General features: G+C 39.9%; 1 protein-coding gene across 1 annotated transcript in view; it reads left to right on the top strand.

Moving 5' to 3' along the window:
- Nucleotides 1-24678, top strand: part of LOC142405001 (complement C4-like) — a 48998-nt gene that overhangs the window by 12228 nt on the left and 12092 nt on the right. Inside the window, exons 9-31 of the mRNA XM_075491998.1 lie at nt 56-179; nt 2539-2654; nt 3423-3590; nt 4338-4535; nt 6933-7124; nt 8486-8635; nt 9052-9178; nt 9549-9620; nt 10491-10691; nt 11620-11731; nt 11958-12028; nt 12967-13106; nt 14232-14444; nt 15718-15769; nt 16305-16385; nt 17438-17641; nt 19166-19241; nt 19641-19797; nt 21359-21454; nt 21780-21948; nt 22961-23127; nt 23574-23732; nt 24324-24383. Of these exons, the coding sequence (XP_075348113.1) occupies nt 56-179; nt 2539-2654; nt 3423-3590; nt 4338-4535; nt 6933-7124; nt 8486-8635; nt 9052-9178; nt 9549-9620; nt 10491-10691; nt 11620-11731; nt 11958-12028; nt 12967-13106; nt 14232-14444; nt 15718-15769; nt 16305-16385; nt 17438-17641; nt 19166-19241; nt 19641-19797; nt 21359-21454; nt 21780-21948; nt 22961-23127; nt 23574-23732; nt 24324-24383 (3105 nt within the window). The remainder of the gene's footprint in view (nt 1-55; nt 180-2538; nt 2655-3422; nt 3591-4337; nt 4536-6932; nt 7125-8485; nt 8636-9051; nt 9179-9548; nt 9621-10490; nt 10692-11619; nt 11732-11957; nt 12029-12966; nt 13107-14231; nt 14445-15717; nt 15770-16304; nt 16386-17437; nt 17642-19165; nt 19242-19640; nt 19798-21358; nt 21455-21779; nt 21949-22960; nt 23128-23573; nt 23733-24323; nt 24384-24678) is intronic.

The following is a 24678-nucleotide window of genomic DNA, read 5'->3' as shown; positions in this document are numbered from 1 at the left end:
ATGGCAATAAACCAGCAAGGGCTGTCACTTTTTTTTTTTTCTACTTTTGTTTTAGATTCAAAATGGAAAAGGAAGAGTTGCTTTAAATACATCACTTCTGGAAGAGAAATTAAGAAAGAGTATTTCCACTCTGGAAGGGTTTCATTTATATGTTGCTGTTACTACTGTAGAAACTGCAAGTGAGTACACTATGCCTTGGCTGATACAGTCTGTAATATTTACATTGATCTTTCTCTAGTGGGATTCTTCATGTGGGAAACCTTGTCCCACTGGACCAATCTACAAAGCTTGTTTGTGCTGTAGTGCATGACAGTCTTATCTGACCCCCTTCTGTGCATAAACTTATCTGGGGTGGGATTCACTTATCTGAACACAAATGTCCAGTACCACTTTAAATGTCCTATGTAGTTCTGGGTGGTCTTCCACTGCTGCTCCAGCAGTGCTCATGTGTCCTGTAAGTACTCTCCTATAGGGTCTGTCCTATATTAAACAGCCCTGTGAGGATATCTAAGATAACCTAGTCCATCCAAAGTGGCACCAGACACCCGTATGAACGCAAATAAATTGCTCTCCCTGAGATCTTGTTTGAGCACTTGCCTCAGCCATGTTTACTCCTTCCATACATACAAAGTTATTAGTTGAGCTTGGTATCTTAGCTTGCTTTGTTCTTCAGCTGGCTAAGCTGTCAGTCTAAAGGTGAGGCATATGTACTACAGCCACGGTGAGATGCAGAGGAAGATCTAGCCCTTGTAAGTCCTGCTTGTCCTCTTATGCCTCCCCGCAGTTTTATCAGGCTCTGACACTTGGCATATGCACAAGTACAATATAGTCCAAATAGCTTGGTCTTGCTGTTCATCTGGGACATGAGCCTCAAGCATGCCTATCCAGAAGTTTTTCAGTGGCTGTTTGCCTTTGTTTTCCTAGAGGACAGATAAATATTTCTACAGATCATTACAAGGGATTTGTGTAGATATTTGTTCACACCAGTGCTAAGCACATTGGGTAGGCCCCCAGATATTTTAGAGTTACCTGCAAGTGAGCACTGAGTTGAATTGGATGCAGTGGTCGATGGGTTATTTGAGTTGTAGCAAGTGTTATTGTTAGTCATACGAGGCTAAGGTAAGAGGTGCAACTTCAGTGCTGACTTCTGAAGTTGAATCTGCAACAAAGCTGATGTTTCCAACATGGGCAAGATTTTTCCTGTTGTTTATAGGGAGATTGATCCCTTTTATTTTACATACCTGAAAGTAAAGTATCTAGTCAGAGCTTGATGCTCAGGCACTTTGTATTGTCAGTACAGGGAATGGATTGGATGAACTGCACTCTAGAGGTGTCTGTTCCCATTGGCTGTGGAAGGAGTCTAGTTACTTAGTTTAGAATTACTAGGATCCTAAAAATTCCTAAAAATCCTAAATATTAGTTAGGATTCCTTAGAATCCTAAAATTAAGTCCAATGCATTGCAGCTGTGCAGTTCTTTAGTATAATCTACTATAGGTACTCACATGCACTATTGCCGCAACATTTATTGCAAGAGCAAAAGGGGCTGAAAGACCTTCTGCTACCGCACCAGCATGATGGACATAAGATCTCACAGTGTGGCGTGGTCTCTACCATGCTGTGCACGCTTCCTCTTTCCCCCGCAGGCAGGCTGCCTCCACACTTGTGTACTTGCTGGGTTTGGTATTAATTATATGTATGACAGGACAAGGCTGGTGGGCTTTACTGACACCTCTCAACCTTGGAGTGTTAAAGTGGAGAATAAGGACATTGAAAGTATGTCTCTAAATGCACTTAGTTTGAAGCAAGCCATGTAACTGGTTTTTTTAGAAGTAGTTAGGGGTAGTGGTTTAACTAGAAGTTAGCTAGAAGAATGAGTGGTTTAACTAGAAGAATCTTAGATGGGAAGCAGATGCTCAAGCTGTCTTGTAGGTGTAAAGTTGCAGAAGATGATATTAGGTAATATTAACTCTTAACAGTAGTCAAAAATGAAAAAAAAAAAAACCTTTTTCAGAAAATTAGAGATCTAAGGTCCAAACCCCCCTACTGATTCCAAGTGACGTTTATGTTGGACTTTGATGTAGCCTTCCCCCAGGAACGAAGCCCCCACAGCTCAGAAAGGGAGGTGCACGGCCGCAGTGGCTTCTGTGGTACCAGTGTGCTCTGTGTTTGCAGGCACATTGTTCTGACTGATGTGTTAGAGGGGAATTTTTATGTTGTGAGTAACAAACCACTTCGCAGGTCTCCGCGTCTGAGCTGTCGAGAGCACACACCTGCCAGTGCCCCGGCTTGCTGGAGCACTGCGCACATCGCACTGCCCTTGCACTGGCCTGTCTCTGGTTGTATTCGCCATCCGCCTGCACCCATCTCTTCCTTTTCTCAGTACTAAAGCTCTTTGGGGAGGGATCACGCTTCAGTTTTCTTTATATACGCTGCTAAAAATGCAATTAATCTTGAAAACAGAAATGATGGATGCTATGGTAATATGCAAGTACATAGTTATTGCTCCCATAGCAACACATACCCTTTGATATTAACAGGTGGTGAGATGAGGGAAGAGGAACTCAGCAATGTGAAGTTTGTGAAATCTCCTTATGTTGTTGATCTGTCTAACACCAAAAAGTATTTTGTGCCTGGAGCCCCCTTCTCTGTTGTGGTATGTAGTATTTAGTTGACTGTGTCCATTTGCCTCCATAGCAAGGGATTTATATCTGCCCTGTTTATAAAATCCTTATCCGATCCAGTGGGAGCTCTGTAGGACAGAGACCTTCAGGAACAGGTCCAACACAGAGCTGCTGGTTGTGTGTCTGGTTTGTCTCGTTTCTGTACACACAGAGCCTGAGCAGGGAAACTGAAGCTAGAAAATGCTGTTTCTGTTCTGGAAGTCATCTGTGCACTGTTGCACTACAAGGTTTTGTAAAACATGTACCAGTCTCTTCCTCACTTCCATACCAAAAGATTAAAATAAAAATGTTGTATCAAATTAATCCCATATCAAATTTAAATTCTGAAAACTAAACCAGGGTATTGTCTTTTTTTAAAAAATGCATCTAAGTTTTTGAGTTTTTTAAACTTCACACCTTCAAGTTTTTCTACAAAGTTTTCTGTGAAGAGTTAAAGTTAGAAACGTACCTTGTAATAGTTAAAGACAAATATCTCTGGGATCAGGTGAGATCTAATAGATGCTAAGTGATAATCTGGGGCAGCTATTAAACTGTGTTCACAGATTTTTACCTTAACTGGAGTCCAGACTGAGTCAATCCTCTGAGACTATTCTCTTCTCTCAAAGCTCAAATTTTCAAACCCTAATATGTACAGTTTTGTATTTCTTCTCAGTTTATAAAAATAATTGCTTCTTGTTTGTGGGCATTTTTTAAACCCAGGTATTTCCTTGAAGTAATAGAAAAACATTTTTTTCCAATAGGCATCTGTCACTTTGATTGATGGCTCTCCTGCTGCCTCTCTACCTGTCACTGCTACTGTTACCTTGCCTGGAAACCCCTCAATGAAGAAGACTGCACTTTCTAATAAAGAGGGTCTAATTCCCTTTACATTCGACATCCCTGGAGATGCTCAGATGCTTCAAATAAAGGTAAAGAAAACGGAAACATCCATGTTTAAAAATATACCTCTGAGAACAGCTCATAAGACAATTACAAATGACTGTGAAGATGATCAGTTTTCCTTAAATTAGCACAGAGGGTGGAATGTGGTTTCTTACATCATCTGCACAGCTTTGTCCAGCTTGTGTAAGATATGTTAGAGAGGCCAGGGGCCTGAGGGATGTCTCACTGAAGTGGAGGACACTCTCATACTTTGGAGCTGTGGGAGTACATACATTGGTGGTAGTGGTGCTTTATTTGTGGTTCAAATGTGTGTTTTCCTGGCATGAAGGATGGGAATGGGACTGTAAGGAATATCACCATGAGAAGTAACAGAAAATGATGAGAAGACAGTGAAGGAAAAGGTCCTGAGCAATACAGTCAGTAGGATGCATCTGGACACTCAGAGAGTTCAATTATGTGTGCAATATAAAAAGGGAAAAAGGCTGTCAAAGTACAAAATCACTTTGTGATTTTGAGCCATTGATTCTGATTCAGAAAGAGCCAAGCCTGAAAAATATCAAGTGCAAATACAGCAGGAGACAAAAGAGGGTGAGAGGGTAAAGTAATGAAAATCCTATTTTTTGATGCCAGGTTCTGCTAATGAGGTCTCAGCAGTGACTCATCTCACTTCCCAGCATTTTCTGAATAACCTGGCAAGATATGAATTAAGGGTGACACTCTATATTGTCTCCTGAGGGACACTTTACTCACTCTGTCCTTTTCTTCCCTGACAGGTAAAGGCTGAAGAGGGAAAAGAAAAATTAGAATCACCTGAAACCAGTATCAGAGCTGAAAGATACCAGTCTGCTTCCCGAAACTACCTCAGCATCAGCATCCCACATACTGTCGTGGCACCTGGAGATACCTTGCGCATCACCTTGAATGATATTCATCAGTCTGGCAGTGGAAAGATTGACTATTTCTATTATATGGTAAACAGAATAGTAGCATATCAGTAATTTCTTTTAGAAATTATACAACCCAGAATGTCTATCTAGTTACTAATACATGGGAAACTGGAAGGCATCCAACAAAGGGCAACCGAGATGATCAGTGTCCTAGTACACCTGACCTGCCAAGAGAGGTTGAGAGAACTGGGCTTGTTCAGTTTGGTGTAGAGGCTAAGACCGAGTTAATAGCAACCTAAAATTACTTGAAGAGGAAATACAGACATAATGGAGACAAACTATCTTGGGTGGTGCCATGCAATATAACAAGGGTCAAAGGCCACAAATTATGGCCTGGAAGGTTCATTTTGGAAAAATCTTTTCACTAGTGATGAATGCAATACTGGAAGAGGTTCCCCAGAGAGTTTAGGGAATTGCCATTCTCAGAAATATTCAACGCTCAACTAGAGAAAACCTCATCTGACCTAATTTTACGCTGGTGATGGCTCATCTTTGAGCAGACAGTTGGACTAGAGATCTCCATAGGTCCCTTTCCAGAAACTAATTCTATGGTTCTGTTATTTTTATATATTTGTGTATGTTTTGGGACATGTAATATATAAATCTTTGTAAATTTTTCTTTTGTAGAAAGACAAAATAAATTTTTCTTTTGCAGAAAACTACAGACTAAAATTTGACTAAGTACAAATTTTAGTCTGTAGTTTCTAATACAGTCTAGAGCAAATAAGTCCATATGGGGTAATGTTCGTCTGCGTAATTATGTGGGTATTTTTGAAAAATACTGAACTGACAGCCTTGAAAGCTGAAACCCCAGACAGATAACTTCTATGATATCTTTGACAATTTGATTTCTCTTAATCCAGATCTCATTCTTTCCCACTCCTTCTAATCTGTACTGTTTCCTCATAATAAGCCAATATTTAATATTATTTTTATTGGTCTGATTCCTATAAATACCTTTTTTTCAGCTATTACAGAACTGCCCACCTTTTTGTGGGCAGATCATACATAAACATAAGATTCTGTCCCTGCAACTAGAAAACCTAATTGTATTCTAGGGCACCTCAAATATCTCAGAAAATGCCTTTTGTAGTTAACTATTGCTTATTTCATGAATAACACATGTTTCTTATATTACCATGGCTCTATATTACCTGCACCTGATGTTAGCTAACAGGTAGGTCACTGTTATTTCCAGCAAATAATGTCATGAAGGATCACTGAAGGCATTGGCTGTTATGGCCCTAAATAGCATTCTGAAATTGGGCCTGAAAAGCAGTTCTATAGATGGAAAAGCCAGGAAACAATCCTGCTCAGCCTAGGACCAGGAATGCAAAGTATTTATTTTGCTGAAGGAGACAAATGTGTTCATGGATACATTCCAGGAGTGAACCTGTTGAATGTCAAATGTGTCTAAATCCCCTTCTCCCTTTCTTTGTCATAATTTCCCTTGGCAGCTTAAATTTCCCAGGTTGATAAGCACTATGGGCACCAGTTCCCATTTATTTTTAATAGGACTCTGATATATTGGAATAATTGTATACCTAGGAGTTAAATTTAGGGTTTGGGTTTTATTTTAATTGGATGACTTAGCATAGGGTTGGAATTGCCGCTGCTGGGGTCCAGGAAGCCGTGGTGCCGGGCAGGCAGGGTGGGTGGGAGGGGTGGTGGGAGACAGTGCTGGAGCTCAGCGGTGAGGCTCTCTCCCAAACTTGGTCACCTAAATGAACGCAGTGAGGGTTTCAGACCAGGCTTTGTTTCAGACCATGGCTTTTTTTCTTCCTGAAGCCCATTCATTGCACATTTAGGAAAACTGCATGTATTTCGTTCAGGGAAGAGCACTATCAGTCCTGCCACCGTGTCTGTTTTCCACTCCTCTGACAAACATGAATATAATTAGCATAACATGGGAAGAAAGGAAATAAATAGTGCAAGATAGGCTGAAATCAGGTAAGGGCCAGGCTATGATACTTTACACTGAATAGTACTTTTTGAGTGAAACCTCCTGCTCCAACCCCTCCACACCATCTGAGAGATTCAGTTCTGATCTCTTAAATAAAGCTGATACCCTCCTGGAGGTGATGACCTGTTACTGTAGAAGACAAAAATAAGACTGCCATCTGGGACCTCCTTTTCAAGCTGTAAGAGTGGGTGGAGGGAAGTAGATTTGTGTTTAAACCTGGGCCAGAGGAACAGCACAGCAGAGGCTTACCACCATGCTTCTGTGTGGCACTGTGTGCTTGTCTTCTCCAGGCTACTGGTGCGCAGGTTGGGAATTAAAACTATTAGGTGTCACTAGAAGACAATAAATTTTAAATAGAAATGGCCTCAGAAAATTCTATTTATGTATATATAAATACAATATAATGCCCAGTATAGTGTGTATTCAAAATACTTGATTTCTGTTTTTCTGCCTTGCAGGTTGTGGCAAAGGGACAAGCTGAGCTTTTGGGAAGGGTCTCCTCCTCAAACAAAATCATAAACCTTAAAATCACCGAGAAGATGGTGCCTGCCTTTCGCTTTTTAGCTTACTACTTCATTGCGAATGAGGGCCGTCAAGAGATTGTTGCTGATTCTGTATGGGTGGATGTTATGGATGTCTGCGAAGGAAAGGTACTTTCAAAGCAATTAGCTTCTGTTATTGTATGCTGAAATAAAGACAAAAACATGGATTATAAGCAGAGCAAGTGCAGGCCTAGGGTTAAAAAGTGAAAGACATGACGTAATTTTTCATTTTTATTGAAAAAGGGAGTTGCCAGGATTCTTGCTAAAAGGTATAGCTGGGAAAGGCTCCCAGGAGTGGTGGCAGAGATAGCCTTCTTCCACAGGACAGGTTGTGCCTCAAAGAGATGAAAAATATAGTTTCATACAGATAAATCCTCCTCTGCAAGTGTCTATATATTGGAAGACCACAGGGAGACACCATCAGAATTGTTGAGGGACAGAGTCTCTTTATAACTTTGTGGTTTTGTAGTGAGGTTCATCAAATGAAAGAAAGTGAAGCAATTTATTGGAAAATTTTTAAAAAAGGAATTTGAAGTAATTTTCAAGCTTTTTCATTCCTGTTAAAAGTAATTTTCTGAGATTTTGTAGCACTTTAAAAGCACTTTAAAAAAAAAAACAAGTTTACATTTAGAAAATGAAGTGTGGACAAAAAAGGAGTCCCTCTAAGCCTTTCTTTCACCTTCCTCCTCCTCCTTTTTTGGTACTATAAAGTAAAAAGGAAAAAATAAGAACTTTTTTTCCCAATAACATGCAATACAACTGCTGAAAAGTATCAGCCATCTTAAATGATTTTTTCACCCCTGAAAATGTTTGTTTTGGAAAAAGAAGTTGATAGCCCATTGGGAAAAAAGTTTGCAGGAAAAATTATCCATCTCTAACACACAAGCCAATTCTTCGTTCATAAGATGACAAAACTCAGGAACATTCAAGTTGGCATTTCTGTTAATAATTCCCTATTAATATCATAATCAGCATGGCTACTTCCTCCACTGAAGTGTCCACATCAGATATGCACCAGACCTGAACTCAGTCATGGTGAAAAATTCACGTGTGAGATAGAAAGGATGTAGTACTATTACAGACTGGTGTAAGTCAGTTAATTTTGTACGTTAATTAGTCTTTTACTGTATTTCATGGTGATTTTGTTTCCACTGGAAAATGATGTTGAAGACCCTACTTCAGCAAAGCCCTTACACACACTTTTCTCCCATTGGTGCTTAAGTGGCATTGAAAGGCAGCATTCAATATCCTGCACAGACACATCTTTTAAGCACCCACGTTGTCCTCCAGTGGGAGATATCTACATCTACATCTTCCAAAAGGCAGGATCCCAGGCAGAAACACTGCAAAACAGGACCATCCCCCAGCCTCTAACTGCTGACAGTCACAGCTAACAGTATTCCCTGCCCCAAGAGTCTTTACTTTTTATTAACAAATGTGACATTTTTTTTTCAATATTTTCTATTTAGATTAAAGTGAGAACAGAACAAGAGATATACAAACCAACAGACAACGTCAATTTGCTGATTGAAACGGACCATGCAGGAACAGTTGCCTTAGCTGTGGTTGATAAAGCAGTTTTTATTCTGAACAAGAAAAATAAGCTTACAGCCAAAAAAGTAAGATATCTGAAAGAAGAAAATATCATATCTAGTAGCCAAGCAAAATTTTCCACGACTAATGAGAGGCTCAAAATGTAATTAATGGCTATTAATTGTTTAATCACAGCTTTGCTAAATTTGAAAATGTTCTTGCTTTTGCAATTTAGGATCTATTTAAGATAAATGATATGTTTAATTTGGGGATTTCCATGCTACAGCAGACAAGTTTGGAAATTAAAAAAGCATTACTTGAAAGCATTCCCCAACTAAAACATCCCTCAGCTTTAATCTCAGTTTCCAAATGCAGCTTGTACCACCAGTTTGTCTTGCTTCCGCGAGTCAAAGGCTACAATATTTTTATATATATATATATATATAAAAAAAAAAAAATTTTGCAAGGGTGTACAGTCCCTCTATGCTATTTTATTTGGCAGGTGTTTAGTGCTATGAATTCGTATGATCTTGGATGTTCTGCAGGTGGTGGTGCAGATAGCGTTCAAGTTTTTACTGATGTTGGTCTGGCCTTTTTATCAGATACAATTAAATCCAACATTCGGGAAGGTAAGTGCAATCTGCCCTTTACTTTAGATGTTTGTACAAGACCACTATAGATCTGGGGAGGCTGACTGCTTAAACATCAGAATCATTTTATCATGATGTTGTAAGATCTCCCTTGCCTGTGGATTTTTCTTCTTCTGTTCTTCCACTGGATTCTGGCAGCTCACACAGCCCAGATCTTGGCTGCTGGTCCTTTGGTGTCCAGCTCAGCTGGGGCGGGCAGCAGTTGGCTAGGGCTGTAAGGTAACTCGGCAAACTGTGGATCTCCTGTGAATGGGATGGGTCCTAAAGTGGGTCTTCCATGAATGACCTGAATGATCAGGTTGTTACTGCCGTAGTATCATGACCAAGCTCTTCTGTTCTGCTTTCCCAGGCTATAAATGCCCCCAGGTTAGCAGAAGGCAGAAGAGATCTTTGGATTTTCAGAAGCAAATATCAGGAATTGGTATGTCTGCTCATCTGGGTGGCCTGAAAGGCTTAGCAGGGGGAGGCAAAGGGAACTGGCTGGGATCTAGGGGCAAGAAGTGATGGGATAGTAAAGGATACCAAGATATGCATAGTCCCAGTTCTTGCATTGTGACATAACGTAGGACAAGTGTTTATACCATGCTGTGTGACCTGGTGCATCATCTATCAAAACAACTCAAAAAACAAAACCAAAGAGTGGCCCAGATGCAAATGGAAACTAATTCACCATTTTATAATCCCAAATATGAAGTACTTCTACTAGATATCATGTCAGGGAATCAGTCATGGCTTTAAAGTTTTGCAAAATTATTTGTGTAGCCAGAGATTGTTTTATAGGGCCTACTTTTTTTTTCCTTGACATTCTGTTTTGAAGTTGTGCCAGTGTTGGTACTTTGTGCTCCAATTAAGAGAACAGCTAGTATAATATTTGGTCTAAATTAAAAAATAAAAAAGTTTACACAAATTGATATTTCCTTTCCAGAAGGCATGAAGGCTTGAAGCTGGGATCTTCCTTTGAAATTGGTCTCTTTATTCAAGAATGAGAACACTGGGATGGTTATTTCTATCAAGATATCTAATTCCAGTGTGCCAAGGAGGCATTTTTAATTCACTGTGTGAATTTGAAGAGAAAGCTTAGAATAGAATACCTAGGATGCCATAGGGCCCATGCTTTCCTCCTGTGTTTGTGGACTGTTTTTAGGATAGAGAACAGGTCCCCAGCTGAAGGTAGACTGTTGCAACAGCAACTGACATTAACTGCAAAGAATGACAGAAATGGGCATGATGAACACCTTTACGCTTATTGCTACTTCCACTGCACTAATGCTGGTCTTTAATTATATTGCAGCCAGCAAATATCTAAACACTGATCTACAAAAATGCTGTGAAGATGGAATGAAATTAAATCCCATGAAGTTTCCTTGTGCTAAAAGGCTAAAAAGGGTGGCTGGCTCCCTCGAATGCAGAAATGCCTTCCAGGACTGCTGTGAGAAAGCCACAGCCCTCAGGAAGGAGGCGAAGCGGAAGATCAGAGTGGGCTTGGCACGATGTAAAGAATGGTGGCATGCAACTGCCTAAAGAAAAATACCCTTCATATGGTGGCAAGGGAGGGTTAAGGGGCATTTAATGCTGTGGGGCCAGGGGGGAAGTTTTCACATCACCATTTCAGTGAGGCTGGTATAGTGCAGCACCCACACACTGTTGCATCTTCATGACTGTACACTGTGAAGGTGGGAGTGGGACGGGACAACTTCTTGGGGTGAGAAAAGGAATCGCTTTAGCCACCTTTGGCCCCAGGACAGCCTTACAGAGGAGCTGTCGGCCCCTGCCTGCAGCCCGGGACGCTGCAAACAGCAGAGCAGAGAAGGGGGTGGTTGTCTCTGTTCAGGGCTCTGAGTGATCTCGGATTCATGACTATTTTATTAGCGGTACTATTGTTATAGTACCTCCCGAGTACCTCCAAAACACTACCTGATGAGAAGGGGCCACTTCAGCCAGGGACAATTTTGTAATTTTGTCTCTTTCTTCCTTTCTTCTCGCCAAAGTCTATCTCTGATCACACAAGAGCTCATGTCACCAAAAAAAAAAAAAATTCATGTTGAAAATGACCATATTCAAAGTATAATTTCTGCTACCGCTTTTCTCAGCTACCCCTTTCATGCTCTGTCTGTCACAAAAGCGGGACTGTGGGAACATCTTTGCTACACATTACTAAAGGGGAATAATTTTCTTGTTTGACAGCATATAGTTATTGAACTTGGACAGAAAAATTATCCTTTTGTTCAATGACAATTTTTGGTCATTGCTTCTCTTTTTTCAGCATTTTGTTTTTAATGCACAAGATGAAACCCAGGTGAAGTCCTTTCATTCAGAGTATTTTTCATGCTGCTTTCTCTCTGACAAACTGACTCCCTGCAAGACAGTGGAAGGTCAGCAGCCAAAGACTTCAGAACGGAAACCCCACTCTTGTTTTACAGACTATGATGACGATGAAGAAGTGTTTGATGAAATCTCTGTCAACTTGCGCAGTTATTTTCCTGAGAGCTGGTGGTGGAATTTTGAAGAAGTGAAAAACCCTGGAAACCATAGGTACTGGGTTACCTGACTAGGTGAATATGTCTAAATATGTACAGTAAAATGCGTATAAATATCAGCTTTATGTGTTATCCAATACAGAGGACTTCAGAATATTTGCAAGTACTTTGCCTCCACAACTGAGGGAATATTTTTTCCCTTACAATACTCAAATTTCAGCAAATGACAATGTTTACATTTTATACATCCTTCCTAATACATTTTATTTTGTGTTTCTTAGTGTAGCAAACTTTGTTCCTGACTCTATAACTACCTGGGAAGTTCAGGCAATAAGCGTATCTCCCCAAAAAGGTATAAGTATTGGGTATTTTATTTTACTTTTTTGTATGGATGAATAGATAACGTATATTTTTTAAAACAGAGATAGAATGTTATGTTGACAGAATGAGACAGTCTGTACTGAAAAACACAAAGTGTTTTGATCATGACATTTCTCCTCTCTTTTATGCCATATTAAAGCACAGCTAGAATTTAAGGGATAGATATATATTTATAAAAACAACATGAAGTGGGCTCTGAAGGAGGATGGATTATACAATCAAAACTGTCTCCTATTCTATCAAAAAGATAAACCATCTCATTTTAGCTTCCACATGGCCAGAAAGCCACAAGAAAGGCAGCAGTAATAACACTGCTTTTATTTTAATATTTCTGGGAGCGAGTTCCGGCCACCTCAGAGAAGCATAAAAGTTTGTGGTCTCTGGAAAGCCAGAGAAGAGTGCCAGGAGACTAGCAGAGGATCAGCAAGGACTGGGCACCAGAGAGCCCAGGGTACCAGGTGCTGCTCTCTGGGAGCTCCTGGGGATTGACCAGGACCAGGAGGGAGAAACGGTCGACGTGGTACTGCCCACTCCCCTTCAGAAAGGGATGCTCATGCAGGGGTGCAGTGATGGGCATGGAGTGTGTTTTCAGAAAGCGAGGAAAGGTCATTGTGTTTTAAGCATGGCCTTTGCAGGAAAGCTGGGCCACATTTCACTCACAAAAGCTACAAACACTCCTGCCAAATTTTACCTTTCGAAAACCATGGCAGTGACTCCAGAGGGCAAATCGCCTACCCTTGAGATAGGTTGCTAGTGCAGGTGAGTTGAAATGCTTTCTGGATATGCCTGTCTACCTCCCCTGCTCTTGACCTTGGGGGAGCCCAGGCAATGAGTTTTGATTGGACATTTAGCTTTTTATCAGCTGATGTTAAGTGTGTAATTCTCAACTCTGTTTTTTTCTCATCCCAGGATTTTGCATAGCTGACCCCCACACCTTTGCAGTTTTCAAAGACTTTTTTGTATCCCTGAGATTACCATACTCAGTCAGACGACATGAACAACTAGAAATAAAAGCAGTGGTTTACAACTATCTGCCCAACGATCTCCAGGTAGTATTACCACCAACTGCTGTGCTGTACACATCTAGCTAGCTAGATGTGTAGCTATATAATAATTTAATGTAAATGACCCAGCCACCTTTCAGTGCCCTCCTATGGCCCAGACACCATGCTCCCATTTTGAAAGTCTCCCCAAGGACAGGATCCAGTTCTACTTACTAATCAAACTTACTGTATAAAACAGATTTTATTTACCATATTATACAGCCAAATTCCTTGTCTTTGGGTACGTCTTCTCCCCCTTCATTGAAGCAACCAGCTACTTTTTTGCTGCCTGCCAATCTGGGCAACACCCAGCTGCTGATAAAGCAGGTACACGAGATACAGAAGTAAATTGTGGTCACACAATCCAGTACGTTAGCCACAAATTTTTTTGTGCATACAATGCAAAGCCGCTTTTTGTCTGCCTGTGACACCTACCCAGCTCTGCATATGGCCACAGTTGTCACTGGGCTTAGGGCCTCCATCATCCTCAGGCTGATGCTCTTTTTGCATCTATTCCCATCCCTCAGCCAGCTCTGCTTGACCAGCATCTTCTGAACTATGTTGAATGGTGTAGAGCTGGGCTGTATAAAATGTACTCTCCTTCTTACTTCCCTGTGGTTCAAGGATAGGCCAAAACTGTATTGCAAATTCAGTGTAATGAAGAAATACTAGCCACTTTACTTTCACAGGCCTAGTCAAGGTAGGTGAATGTTAACAGACCATGGGGTCATAGAACAATTTAGGAAGGGACCTCCAGAGGTCTCTAGTCCAACCTGCTGCTTAGAGGTCCAGTTAGAGCAGGTTGTTCAGGGCCTTGTCCTGTCAGATATTGAATAACTCCAAGGAGGGAGACTCCACAAACTCTTCGGAAAAGTTGTGCCAACATTTGATCACTTCTTTGTGAAAAAGTTTTCCCATTTTATAAATGGAGAATAGTGGATTCAGGGAAGCAAAGTGAAAAACACTTTCTGTCTTGCAAAATGTCTGCATTGCTATTTCCTTTTTAAGCAAAAGCTAGTCTCCTGTTACACCTTTTTCTCATTTCCCATTCTTATCCATGGTGGAGCTGGAGTATTTTTCCTGTGCGGTGATGCACTAAGCCTGATCACAGGCATTGCCTTGTCCCTGCAGGTTACAGTGACGATGGATGCAGTGAAGGGGCTGTGCACCGCAGAGGCGACGGAGAAGGCTGTGCAGCTGACACTGGTGGCTAAGGGGAACTCTGCAACACCAGCCTACTTCTCGGTTGTCCCTCTGATTGTGGGAGAAATTCCAATTACTATTACTGCTTTTGACACTGTTTCTAGGCTCAGTGACAGCATCAGGAAGAACCTCAAAGTTTTGGTAGGTATAACTAGTTGAGGGCAGGCACTTCACAAATACGTGTTTCTTGTCAAATATAACATTCACTAAGTGTGGAGCTCTTGTGGAGGGAGTGAAATCGTAGAAAGATAAGGCTGGAAGCAATCTCAGGAAACCTGTTTCTCAGCAAGGATTGAGCTATAGCGTGGGGAAGAAATTTAACCCTGTGGTGGCCTTGTGTTTAGTGTATATGGAAAGAATTGTTCTCTAAGGCAAAAAGACATCCTTCTACCCATGAGATAGCAACAGCTTCCTTCATGCAGTCAGTGCCCACCTTGTAATCTTTAACTTCCACCTGCTTCCTTTTTCCCTTATGAAGCCAAGACTGAAGATGTCTATCTAGCAATATTTTGAGAAGGAAATACACCCTGCTAGTCATAAAGTTAAACCCTATTTTATTCCTTCTACCTAATGGATCTTCACTCTTTAACAATTGCATAGGTAAAACACATACAGGCAAACAAAGATATTGTGTTGATTATTTAATACCTTAATTGTCTTTCAAAATGTTGCAAAGAAGGAGCCTTTTAGAAAAGATGACTTTTCAAGACTCAACACTGACCAGCACAGACTCATTACAGCACCCAAGTAGCCCACTGAGGGGTATTTTCACTCCACACAAAAAGTGCAAAATATGAGTCCTTGCCCCATTAATGTCAGGGGATAGCCATGTAGGTAAATATAAGGCATGGGATGCCAGGAATCTGCTTTTGTTACAGGCCATAACTTTTCTAGAGATAGACATGGTCTCAGACTTCAATGCTACACCAAAACACTAAAAGTGTCTGTAAAAATAGCTTTATTAAAATAGAAACTGTAGGAAGAGGGATGTGTGGAAATCAGAAGGAAAAAAGGTTTAAGTTTTACCAACAAGATTAACTCAGAACTTGGTGGATTTCATAGATAAGAGGTTTATAAAAGTGAGTCCACCTGTGAACTTGACTTGCATGGCTCACAAAGCTGAGAATAAACTTTGAAGTTTAATTTCTCTGGGTTAGTTTTGGTTAAAGGAATTTCATCCAGGGAAATATATCAATAACAAAAAAAGTCAGGAGAGTTTATTAGCATCTCAACTGGGAGACTGTAATTCTGATTTGAAGCTTCAGTTTTACCTGGAGAGAAATCTCCCTCCAGAATAACTTATTTCTGCCACCTGCTGGTCTAGTGCAAGGGTGGAGACTGTGGCTTTCAAGCAGCTTAATTTCAAGTGTGAGTGCTTGCAAAACTTTTGACTTTTCTTTCCTCAATTGTACAGGCTGAAGGTATTTTACAGAGAGAAGAAGAGACCATTTGCATTAGCAGTGGCTGTAAGTTACACAAAATAATTAGATACAGATAAGGTTTGGGGTAGGGACAGGGGGTGTAAAGCCTGGTGTGAATATCTGATGGGTGCAGTGAAATACTTCTTGATGTACAAACGTTGCTCTGGTTGACCAGAACTTGTCACAAATCTCTTCATCCAATACATAGCAAAAGACTCGGGACAGAAAAATCATTTAATTCTAAATGTTTAGAATTTATTTGTATTACTTCTGTGTTTCAAGGTAGCATTCTTTAAATATTAAGTAGGCATCTATTTCATTTACTGATGGGTCTTAAAAGGTATTAAAAACAAGCCTCATTTCAAGCCAAAAGATATTGCTAATGATTGAAAATTAAATCAATTTAAGAAAGATAAGTATATTTCTTTTCATAAATTTACATTTAACATTTCTGATAACATTTCTGTCGTAATTGCCATCAACCGTGAGATGTTTAACGAAAAGCGTGTTTTAAAATTACATTGTATGTTTTTTGTTTAAAGAGTCTGGATGTAGATCTCTATTTACTATTTATTTGCAGTAAAGTCCCATACACTGGACCTGAACAGACCATCTGATATGGTACCAGGTTCTGATAGTCACGTGTTTGTTAGCCTGAAAGGTAAATGTAATTTTTTTGTCGATAACTTCTCCATAGGTGACAAGAGACATGCCCCTTTGTGCCGCTCATTCCTGAACGTCAAGTCTCCATTCCCTCCTAGTTTCTCTGCTATGATTCAAATGTTCTGTGCTACATGCCCAGGTCATAAAACAAAACAGCCCCAAGGCTGATCCAGTACCTCTCCTCTTTTTAATTACTCCTTCTCACTTGTATTGGATATAATAGCTTTATGCAGTCCATCCTGCCTCACTGTGCCCAGGCTAACTTTATGGGAAGGCCAGAGAAGAAGGGAATAGTTCACCTTCTCTAATAACTCCACATTGCATGTAGGTCTGTAGAAATGCGCTTTAGTCTTCAGAACTAAGGACACCAGACTCTGATGTATAAGTTCTGGAGAGTTCTGTTTTCCTAAAGAGAAGATAGGTACAATCATATATTCATTTAATCAAATAATCGTATACATATATACTCATGCATATGTATTTTAAAAACATCTACTAGCAAGTACTCTTATTAATGATAAAAACATTTTTTCCTAGAAAATGTAAAATAATGCATTCTTGACACAAAGGCTTCCATTTCAAATCCCTGTTTTAAAGTATAGGGATGCTTGAATTCATCAAATGAGAAAATTGCAGAGAGGAAAAAAAAAAAAAACCAAACACCTCTGCACAAAATGTTTGGCATGATTAAGGCACAATCTTTTTGCCCTCTGTGGGAGGATCAGGTCTGGTTTGACAAGACTTTTCCAGCCTAAACCTGAAGCACCTGTCTTTCCCTTTCCTTGCTTCCCTGTCTCCAGTAGCCTCAGGACTCTCTCCTCCATGCTCCTTCAGTGCCCCAGCCCCTTTCTCCAGCTTTCCCAGGGCCTGGTACCTCATCCTTGCTCTTGTCCAGCTTTACAAAGTCTTAAGAAGCTGCAAATAGTGTTTAATAATGAGAAGTATCAGGCCATGCTGGAGTGTCAACCTATAGTTAGTATCACCTTTTTTGATGTTACACCAACCAGCTTTAAATACAATATGTACTATGGCTTGTGGTTTTTACAACAGGGAATATTATGGACGAGCCTGTTGAAAACTGTCTTAGTCTCACAGGAGTTGAGAAACTTATTCAAGTGCCCACAGGCTGTGCAGAGCAAACAATGGTGAAAATGGCCCCTGCAGTCTACGCTATTGAGTACTTGGATGCCAGTGAGCAGTGGGTGAACTTTAGTCCTGAACGGAAGGAGGAAGCCATTAACATGATTGAAAAAGGTACGCAGGAAAAAAAAAAACAGAGACCAACCGACAGTCTTTGTTATCCTTTTGCATTGCACACTAGCCATGGCTACTTGCCAAAGGAGTGAGCTTCGTCTTAACACAGCGACGCAGAAAATGCTTCTGACAATCTGCAGACAGACATGAGAAACAGAACTGGTGAGGGGGATTTAGGTGACTAATTGCCTACATCTGACATTGTACAGTATTGACATTCACAGTCCACCCCCTCTCTTGCCTAATTTAGAAGAAGAAAGTAAAATCTGAACTGATCGATGTCAACTCTTTTCAGAGTAAATGGACAGCAAAGGCCAGTTGATCATTTCCTCCTAATGTAGATGTGCAAAATAGATCAAGATGAATCATGTCCTAAAAATTCTTATTTCTCCCCATGGATTATAGACAGTGCTTAGGATGGCCAGCTGGGATGTAGGCATCTCTGCTGGAGATGTCTGCAGTTGGCAAGAGGAGTATCTCTAAGGAAACTCCCAATGGTAATCATGATATTGAGACTTTCTCTTCCACACTTCCGTATTCATTACATGAGCTAGAATGACTCCAACAGCCTTGGACCAACCCAGGGAGGGAGTCTCCTTAGGGAGAGGACAGCTGCAAGGCTGCTTCTTGAAGAGCCCACTCCAAGACATGATCCAAAGCTGGTGTGAAATGTACAGCAAAGCCAGGACCACAGCATGTGGAAGTGGAGGTGTTCAAGCTCACAGGCACTAACACAGAGCCCAAGAGTTATCAGTAATGTAGCAGGTACAGCTGATCTTTCTAATTGTACTGATGTGCACATGGCATAAAGCAATATAATGCACCTGTCTCCATGATCTTCAGATAACGTGACACATTTCATCAGTGAAAAATAAGGGTATAAATAGAGATTAAAAACATGCTAACAGTTGCTGAATGGAGGTCTTTGCCTATTTATCTAAGATTGCCTAAAGTGACATGAGATCCTGCTGATGAGTATTTGGTATTATCAGCAGCATTTAGTCCCTATATCATGCTTTTATCGATTCTTATTGAAGTTCATTGGGGTAGAAAATGACTTATGTGGCTATGATACAGATTTTGTCAAGATAATACCAGTCAAGATCAGAGACCACAACTCATGATTTCTAAGCCTATGCCTGATCCAAGAGATGATGTTTTGTATATTTTTTGATACCATGCACCATAAAGTCAACAGCTTGAAAAGTTGTCAGTAATGGGAAGTAAGTTTCCCAAGATTCACTACACAGAAAATGCTTTGTAACTATAGATACCTGCAGTTTTCAGGTTATTCTCATGGCTTAATTAAGTTAAACAAGACAGAGCACCTTCTAAGCCTCGTGCTTTTTCTGTGTCAAAGGCCTGCTAACCCAGTCATTTCCTCCTTAATGTACCAGTGAACACCTCCATGTACTCTTCCACTAGTCAATACTGAACATGTCCATGTTAATACAAGTGATGCATGAAAATGCCCAAGAAATATATGTATTCTCTGAACAGTTATGTGCTGTCCTCTTCATGCAGGTTATACTAGACTGCTTGAGTTTCAGAAGGAGGATGGCTCCTATGGAGCATTTAAAAAAACCCCCAGTAGTGTATGGTAAGTGTATTTTTCAGGGTTGGGTTTTTTTTCCAAAATATTATCATTTGATGCATTAAAAGTTTTTTTGGGGGGATGGATTTTCACAATCTGGTGGGCATGGTATTGCCTGTATACTTTTGTCATGGATACTCAGCCATGTAAGTCTCTGAGCATGTTTAGTCCTTGATGAAGGAGATTTATACTGAGCCATTGATTATTTTGCATTTGCCACAGAGTAGAAATATTCATGCTGATGTTGAATGATAACTCACTAGGTTCCAGTGAGTGCACTGTATTGAATATGAGTCTATGTTCAAAATTAGTATGTTTCTTTTCCTGTCAACATACTCTTCTATAAATATATGCTCTTCTATAAATATATGCCAGCACAAGTTTGGAACATTTTCTTTTGTGCAGGTTAACTGCATTCATTGTTAAAGTACTCACAAGGTGCAGAGAATACATTAGTGTCCAAGACAGTCACATACGCAACTCGATTTCCTACTTGATTAATCAACAGCAGGCAGATAATTCATTCCATGACCACCACCCAGTATTGGACAGGACTATGCAGGTAAGTCATCCATATTTAGAAGAATCTGTTGCACATTTAGGGCTGCTAGGGATTGAAAGGAAAGTTGTGAGTTGTTAAGTAACAAGAAATGTATCTAAAGAAGATAAATCTGTAACGTAAGAAGTACAAAATCTGTAATGTAAAATGAATTTGTTAAAACGTCTGTTAGGTTAGAGACGCAGAGCTAGCACTTCACCACCTTTATCTTTTGATCCAGTCTTAGATAATTTTGCAGCTGACCTATGCCTCTAGACCACTTAGAAATGAGATCTGAGAAATCTTAGATCTTAGAAATGAAAAGGTTCTGAGATCTTTGTGCTTGGTAAAAATTTATGCCTTTTACTGCCAAAGGCAATAGAGCCATAGTATCTTAATTTAGTTTTGAAGGGCGCTCCAGAGATAATCTAGTCCAACCCCTGCTCAGAACAGGTCTAGTTAGATCAGATTGCACAGGGCCATGTCCAGCTGAGTACCTCCAAGGATGGGGATCCCACAGTCTCTCTGGGTAACCTGTTTCTGTATATAACCACTCCCATGGTGAAAAAAAAAATCTCAATACCTAATCAGAATTTCCAATTGCATATGTTAGCGTAAACATCCCCTATAAGTGTCCAGAAACACAAAATTATTACTGTCCATGCATCTAGGATATGAAAATAATGTGCATCTTCCAAAATTCATTAAAAATGCAGTCACCTTTGTAGTGATCTTATATGGAAAAAATGTATTAATTTTATTAATGATCTTTGTGAAATCACTAGTGAGGCTTTAACCCTCACAGCCAGTTCCACAGATAATGTAAACTGTTGGGGAAAAAAAACAGCTCAAGAACTGGCCAAAGGTTTTTTTGACTTGTGTTCATGCTGAGATACTTTTTTCTATTTTACACTTGCTTCAGGAGCTGTGCATGATAATTTTGTACAAAGGCTTAAGTCTTTCCAAGCAAACAGCCTATCCTCCTAAGGATAAACATTTGGGGCTAAGTGAAGAAGGTTGTTGTCAAAGGTTGTTGAAGATCCTAAGGCTGTTGTCAAAGGAGAGCATGAGCAAAAGAATCACAAAGAATAGGAATGAAAATGTAGATCTTCGGGGAAAAAAGCTAATGAGGGCACTGTATTTAGTTTATCAAGAAGAGGAATAAGAAATGATCTAGTAATGGTGCAGAAATACCTTTACAGGAGAAAAGTTCTGTGTGTTAGAGTAGCAGAGACATGGAAAAAAAAACCCCACTAGTTCTTGGAAATTGAAGCCATGAATATTCCAATGAGAACCTGTAGATTTTTCACTATAAGTTAAACAATTAAATATTTTATTACCAGCTGAAGGACATAGTGGGTTCTTAATCTCTCAACATTGTTTAATGCAAACTGGCTGCCATTGTAGAAGATATACTTTAGGCAGACAAAAGTTATTTGAGCAAAATTAAAAGGTAAAACTACAAGGTTTGTGGTCAGATGGTTTGACAAGAAGGTCCTTGACTTCAAGGAAAGTGATTTTCTAAATTTAATCATAAGCATATACATGTATATTTAACTTTTCCTTTTCATGGTTCATCTTTCAGGGTGGCATTGGGTCAGCAGAAGAGGATTTGGCTTTGACAGCCTTTGTAACTATAGCATTGCAACAGACTCTACAGGTCTATGAGTCATCTGATGTGGTAGGAAGCCTGACTGTTTATCTTTAAGTCTGAAGGCTATTGCACAATGGCATGTCCACCCTACTATCTTAAAGTACTGCAAGTAAGGAGGTAAAAGTCTGTTTATATCTGTGGTGGATAAGAAAAGATACCGTGGCCTAATGTACAACAAAGTATTTCAAGCTACGCAGTCCATCATCAATGGCTTTAATCACTAAGCAAAAATTACTAAAATTGTCTCAGAAATTACTACAGTGAAGTATTCTAATTTCCTGGTACTCTCACCAGCAGTAACTGTTAGTAGGTCTGAATGACCTTTTCAAATGGATCCATTCTCTTTTCACAGGTACAGGTGATTAGAGGAGCAGTGGCTTACATGAAAAATCAACTTTCAAGAAATACGAACTGCTATTCTACAGCCATCACTGCTTATGCTCTGACGCTTGTGCAGTCTGATAGTGAAGAAGCCCAGTTTGCGAAAGAGAAATTAAGGAGCTGTTCTGTTTTTGATGCAGGTACCGGTAACCATTCTTAAAAATTCAGTTAGAAAGCACTTTTCCTAATTAAAGCACTTTGAGCGCTCTTATATGAACAAAACAAATTCAAGTAAATGAAGACCGTTTAATTTTATAGAAGCATGTATGTATATGTGTAAATATACTTAATTATTTAAATTACATAATTAAATATTTCAATGTTGAAATTGTAATATGTAATTTGTATAATTAATATCACTATAAAGTAACAATTTAGCATTGTGAAGTTTGGATTGTGATCTTATCTGATACTGGAATTGGAACAAAACCATGGTAAATAGTCATTTACTTTTTTGCTTCCCTTGCTGCCTACCAAAGTTTCCACACCCCTAAAGTGCATTAAAAAAAGAAAAGTCCAAGCCAGCTGAGAAAGAATAAACTTTTGATAGGTAAATAGGAATGAACAGCTACATACAGGAGTAGTTCAAACTGGATTTGTGATCAAGAAGGAAGGTGTCTGAAAGTAGGTGAGCTGGAAAAGCCCCCGCCAGTTCTGAGCGCTTTGTTCCAGCTCCACATGGATGCCACCTCTTCCCCCTCGGTGTGTGGCTGTGGTCAACGCTGCCCCAGTTGGTTGTGTGGCTGCACTGCCATGCTATTAATTTATCCCAATTCTTTTGGTAAATACATTATGGTTTAATAGCCATAGTTTAAGCATAGGGAATATGCTTCTCCTTAATCAAGACTGGACTTATGGGCGTAATTAATACTATTATCTTGGGGACCACCAGACACAATGCTACCACTCCATCAGATGGACATCACTGTACAATGGGATCATTAGACTGTGATGGCTGGATAAGTCAAAATTGAAAACTGTGGTTTTCCTTTTCTGTTATCTCTGCTTCCCAACTGATTTGTTGCTCTCATGACAGCATCAGTGTCTTGTGGTTCCTCAGCGCTATGACATGAAATATCTACTGTGTAGAACAATAGTAATTTTGGGCAAACGCCTTTACCAAGGGGATTCTAGATTGAGTTATTCTTGCAGCAAAGCAGCAGCGCTACTGGGGAAATGGCAACGATGCAGTCTCAGTGGAAACCACTGCCTATGCATTGCTTCAAACATTGTTCTTGAAAGACATGGAGTATGCAAGGCCTATTGCTACGTGGCTGACGGAAAGAAGGAACTACGGTGGAGGATACTGCTCTACACAGGTGCCTGACCACCAGTCTGGGTGGAGTTTTAGGGGGAGGGAGGAAAACAGAAGCCCCATAAAGACTTTTTCATTTAGATTTGAAAGCATCGTAACAGTTAATCCTGAACTTCTTTGGTGCATGAAGCACTAAAGATTTTGGCTCACTAATAAAAAATGGGATAAAATAAAATGTTTATAACCAGCAAAGATTCTTTGTCTTTATGAAGACTTATGATAATCAAAGGTCAGAACTCCAGTAGTTTTAGGATTTTAATGCTAAAAGAAGAAGCTGGGAAATGAAACAAATAGTCTGTACAGGCAGGAACAGACAGATACAGGAGAACTTCAAAGCAGCAAGAAACATAAAACTGAAGAATAGCTTCAGCTGACTGATCACATCATCTTAAATATTGTTGAAATAACCTGGCATAATTGTTAGGTTTTTTGCATTTCTTTCTCACCTAGGACACAGTGGTGGCCCTAGAAGCTCTGTCAGCATACAGCATACAGTCATTGAACACTGAGTCCACCAACCTGACTGTAAAACTGGGAACACCTGGAAGACAAAAAGACTACAGTATTACTCTGACTGATACTGATGAAACGATTCAGAAGCAGCTAGAGGTACACAACCATCCATTGTTTCAAACTTTTTTTCCTCAAACAGGAGAAACATTGGATCATCTGGCCTAGGTTTTCTCATGTTAAGCAATCATGTTGTAGCTGGTTTATAATATTTTTTAATAATGTAATCTGTAAAACAACAGAATCTTTTTAAAGAAAAAAAATCAACAGATGCTTAGCAGCACACTTTAGAGGCCCTTTCCTGCCTCTTCAAGGACTTTGGTGATGTGAATCTCCCTCAATAGTGAAGAGCAACCAGGATCCCAAGTCTTGCTAGGGAATGAGGAAGAAGGGGAATGGTCTGATATTCAGTGTGCTGGGACCTGTGAAAATGTCAAATCCAGGCTACAGAGGGGAGAGTGAAGTTGGGAAAATATGTCTCCTGGGCCCCAGAACGGCAGAGTAAGGTGCACCAGCCCAGGACATTAAAAAATCTTATGAGACTTGAGGTCTCATAACTCCTTCCATAGCTAAAGGTTTTCCCTACCCTAGTTCTGAGGAGTGAAAGCATAGAAGACCATCAAGATCGCAGGAAAATAATAGATCAAATGCTGAGCACAGACTAATTTTTTTTTTTTCCTTGGTTTGCAGTTTGAACTTGGGAGAAAACTTGCAGTGTCTGTACATGGCAGAGGAAATGGGACAATGAGTGTAAGCTGTAAATCAGAAATTCAGAGTTGAACCGGACTTCTTTTAATCCCTTTTTGAAAACATAGTGAGAAATTACTTGCCATGGCTTCATCCTTCGTGTTCCTACCTCCAAATTTCTAAAATTCAGGGCTTACAGCCTGCCTTGATGGGCAGTCAATTTTTCCTGTTTTTAACTTTAAGTTCATGAAATGCCAATGATGATAGAGGCGGATGGAGTCTGAAAGACCCTTTTGTGGTTGGGAATAGAGAGTTATCTCAAAGGTCCCACACCATTTGTGACTTACACATCTCCTGC

The sequence above is a fragment of the Mycteria americana genome, chromosome 1, assembly GCF_035582795.1.
Source record: "Mycteria americana isolate JAX WOST 10 ecotype Jacksonville Zoo and Gardens chromosome 1, USCA_MyAme_1.0, whole genome shotgun sequence".
NCBI lineage: Eukaryota > Metazoa > Chordata > Aves > Ciconiiformes > Ciconiidae > Mycteria > Mycteria americana.
This window is presented reverse-complemented; position numbering and strand designations above follow the sequence as displayed.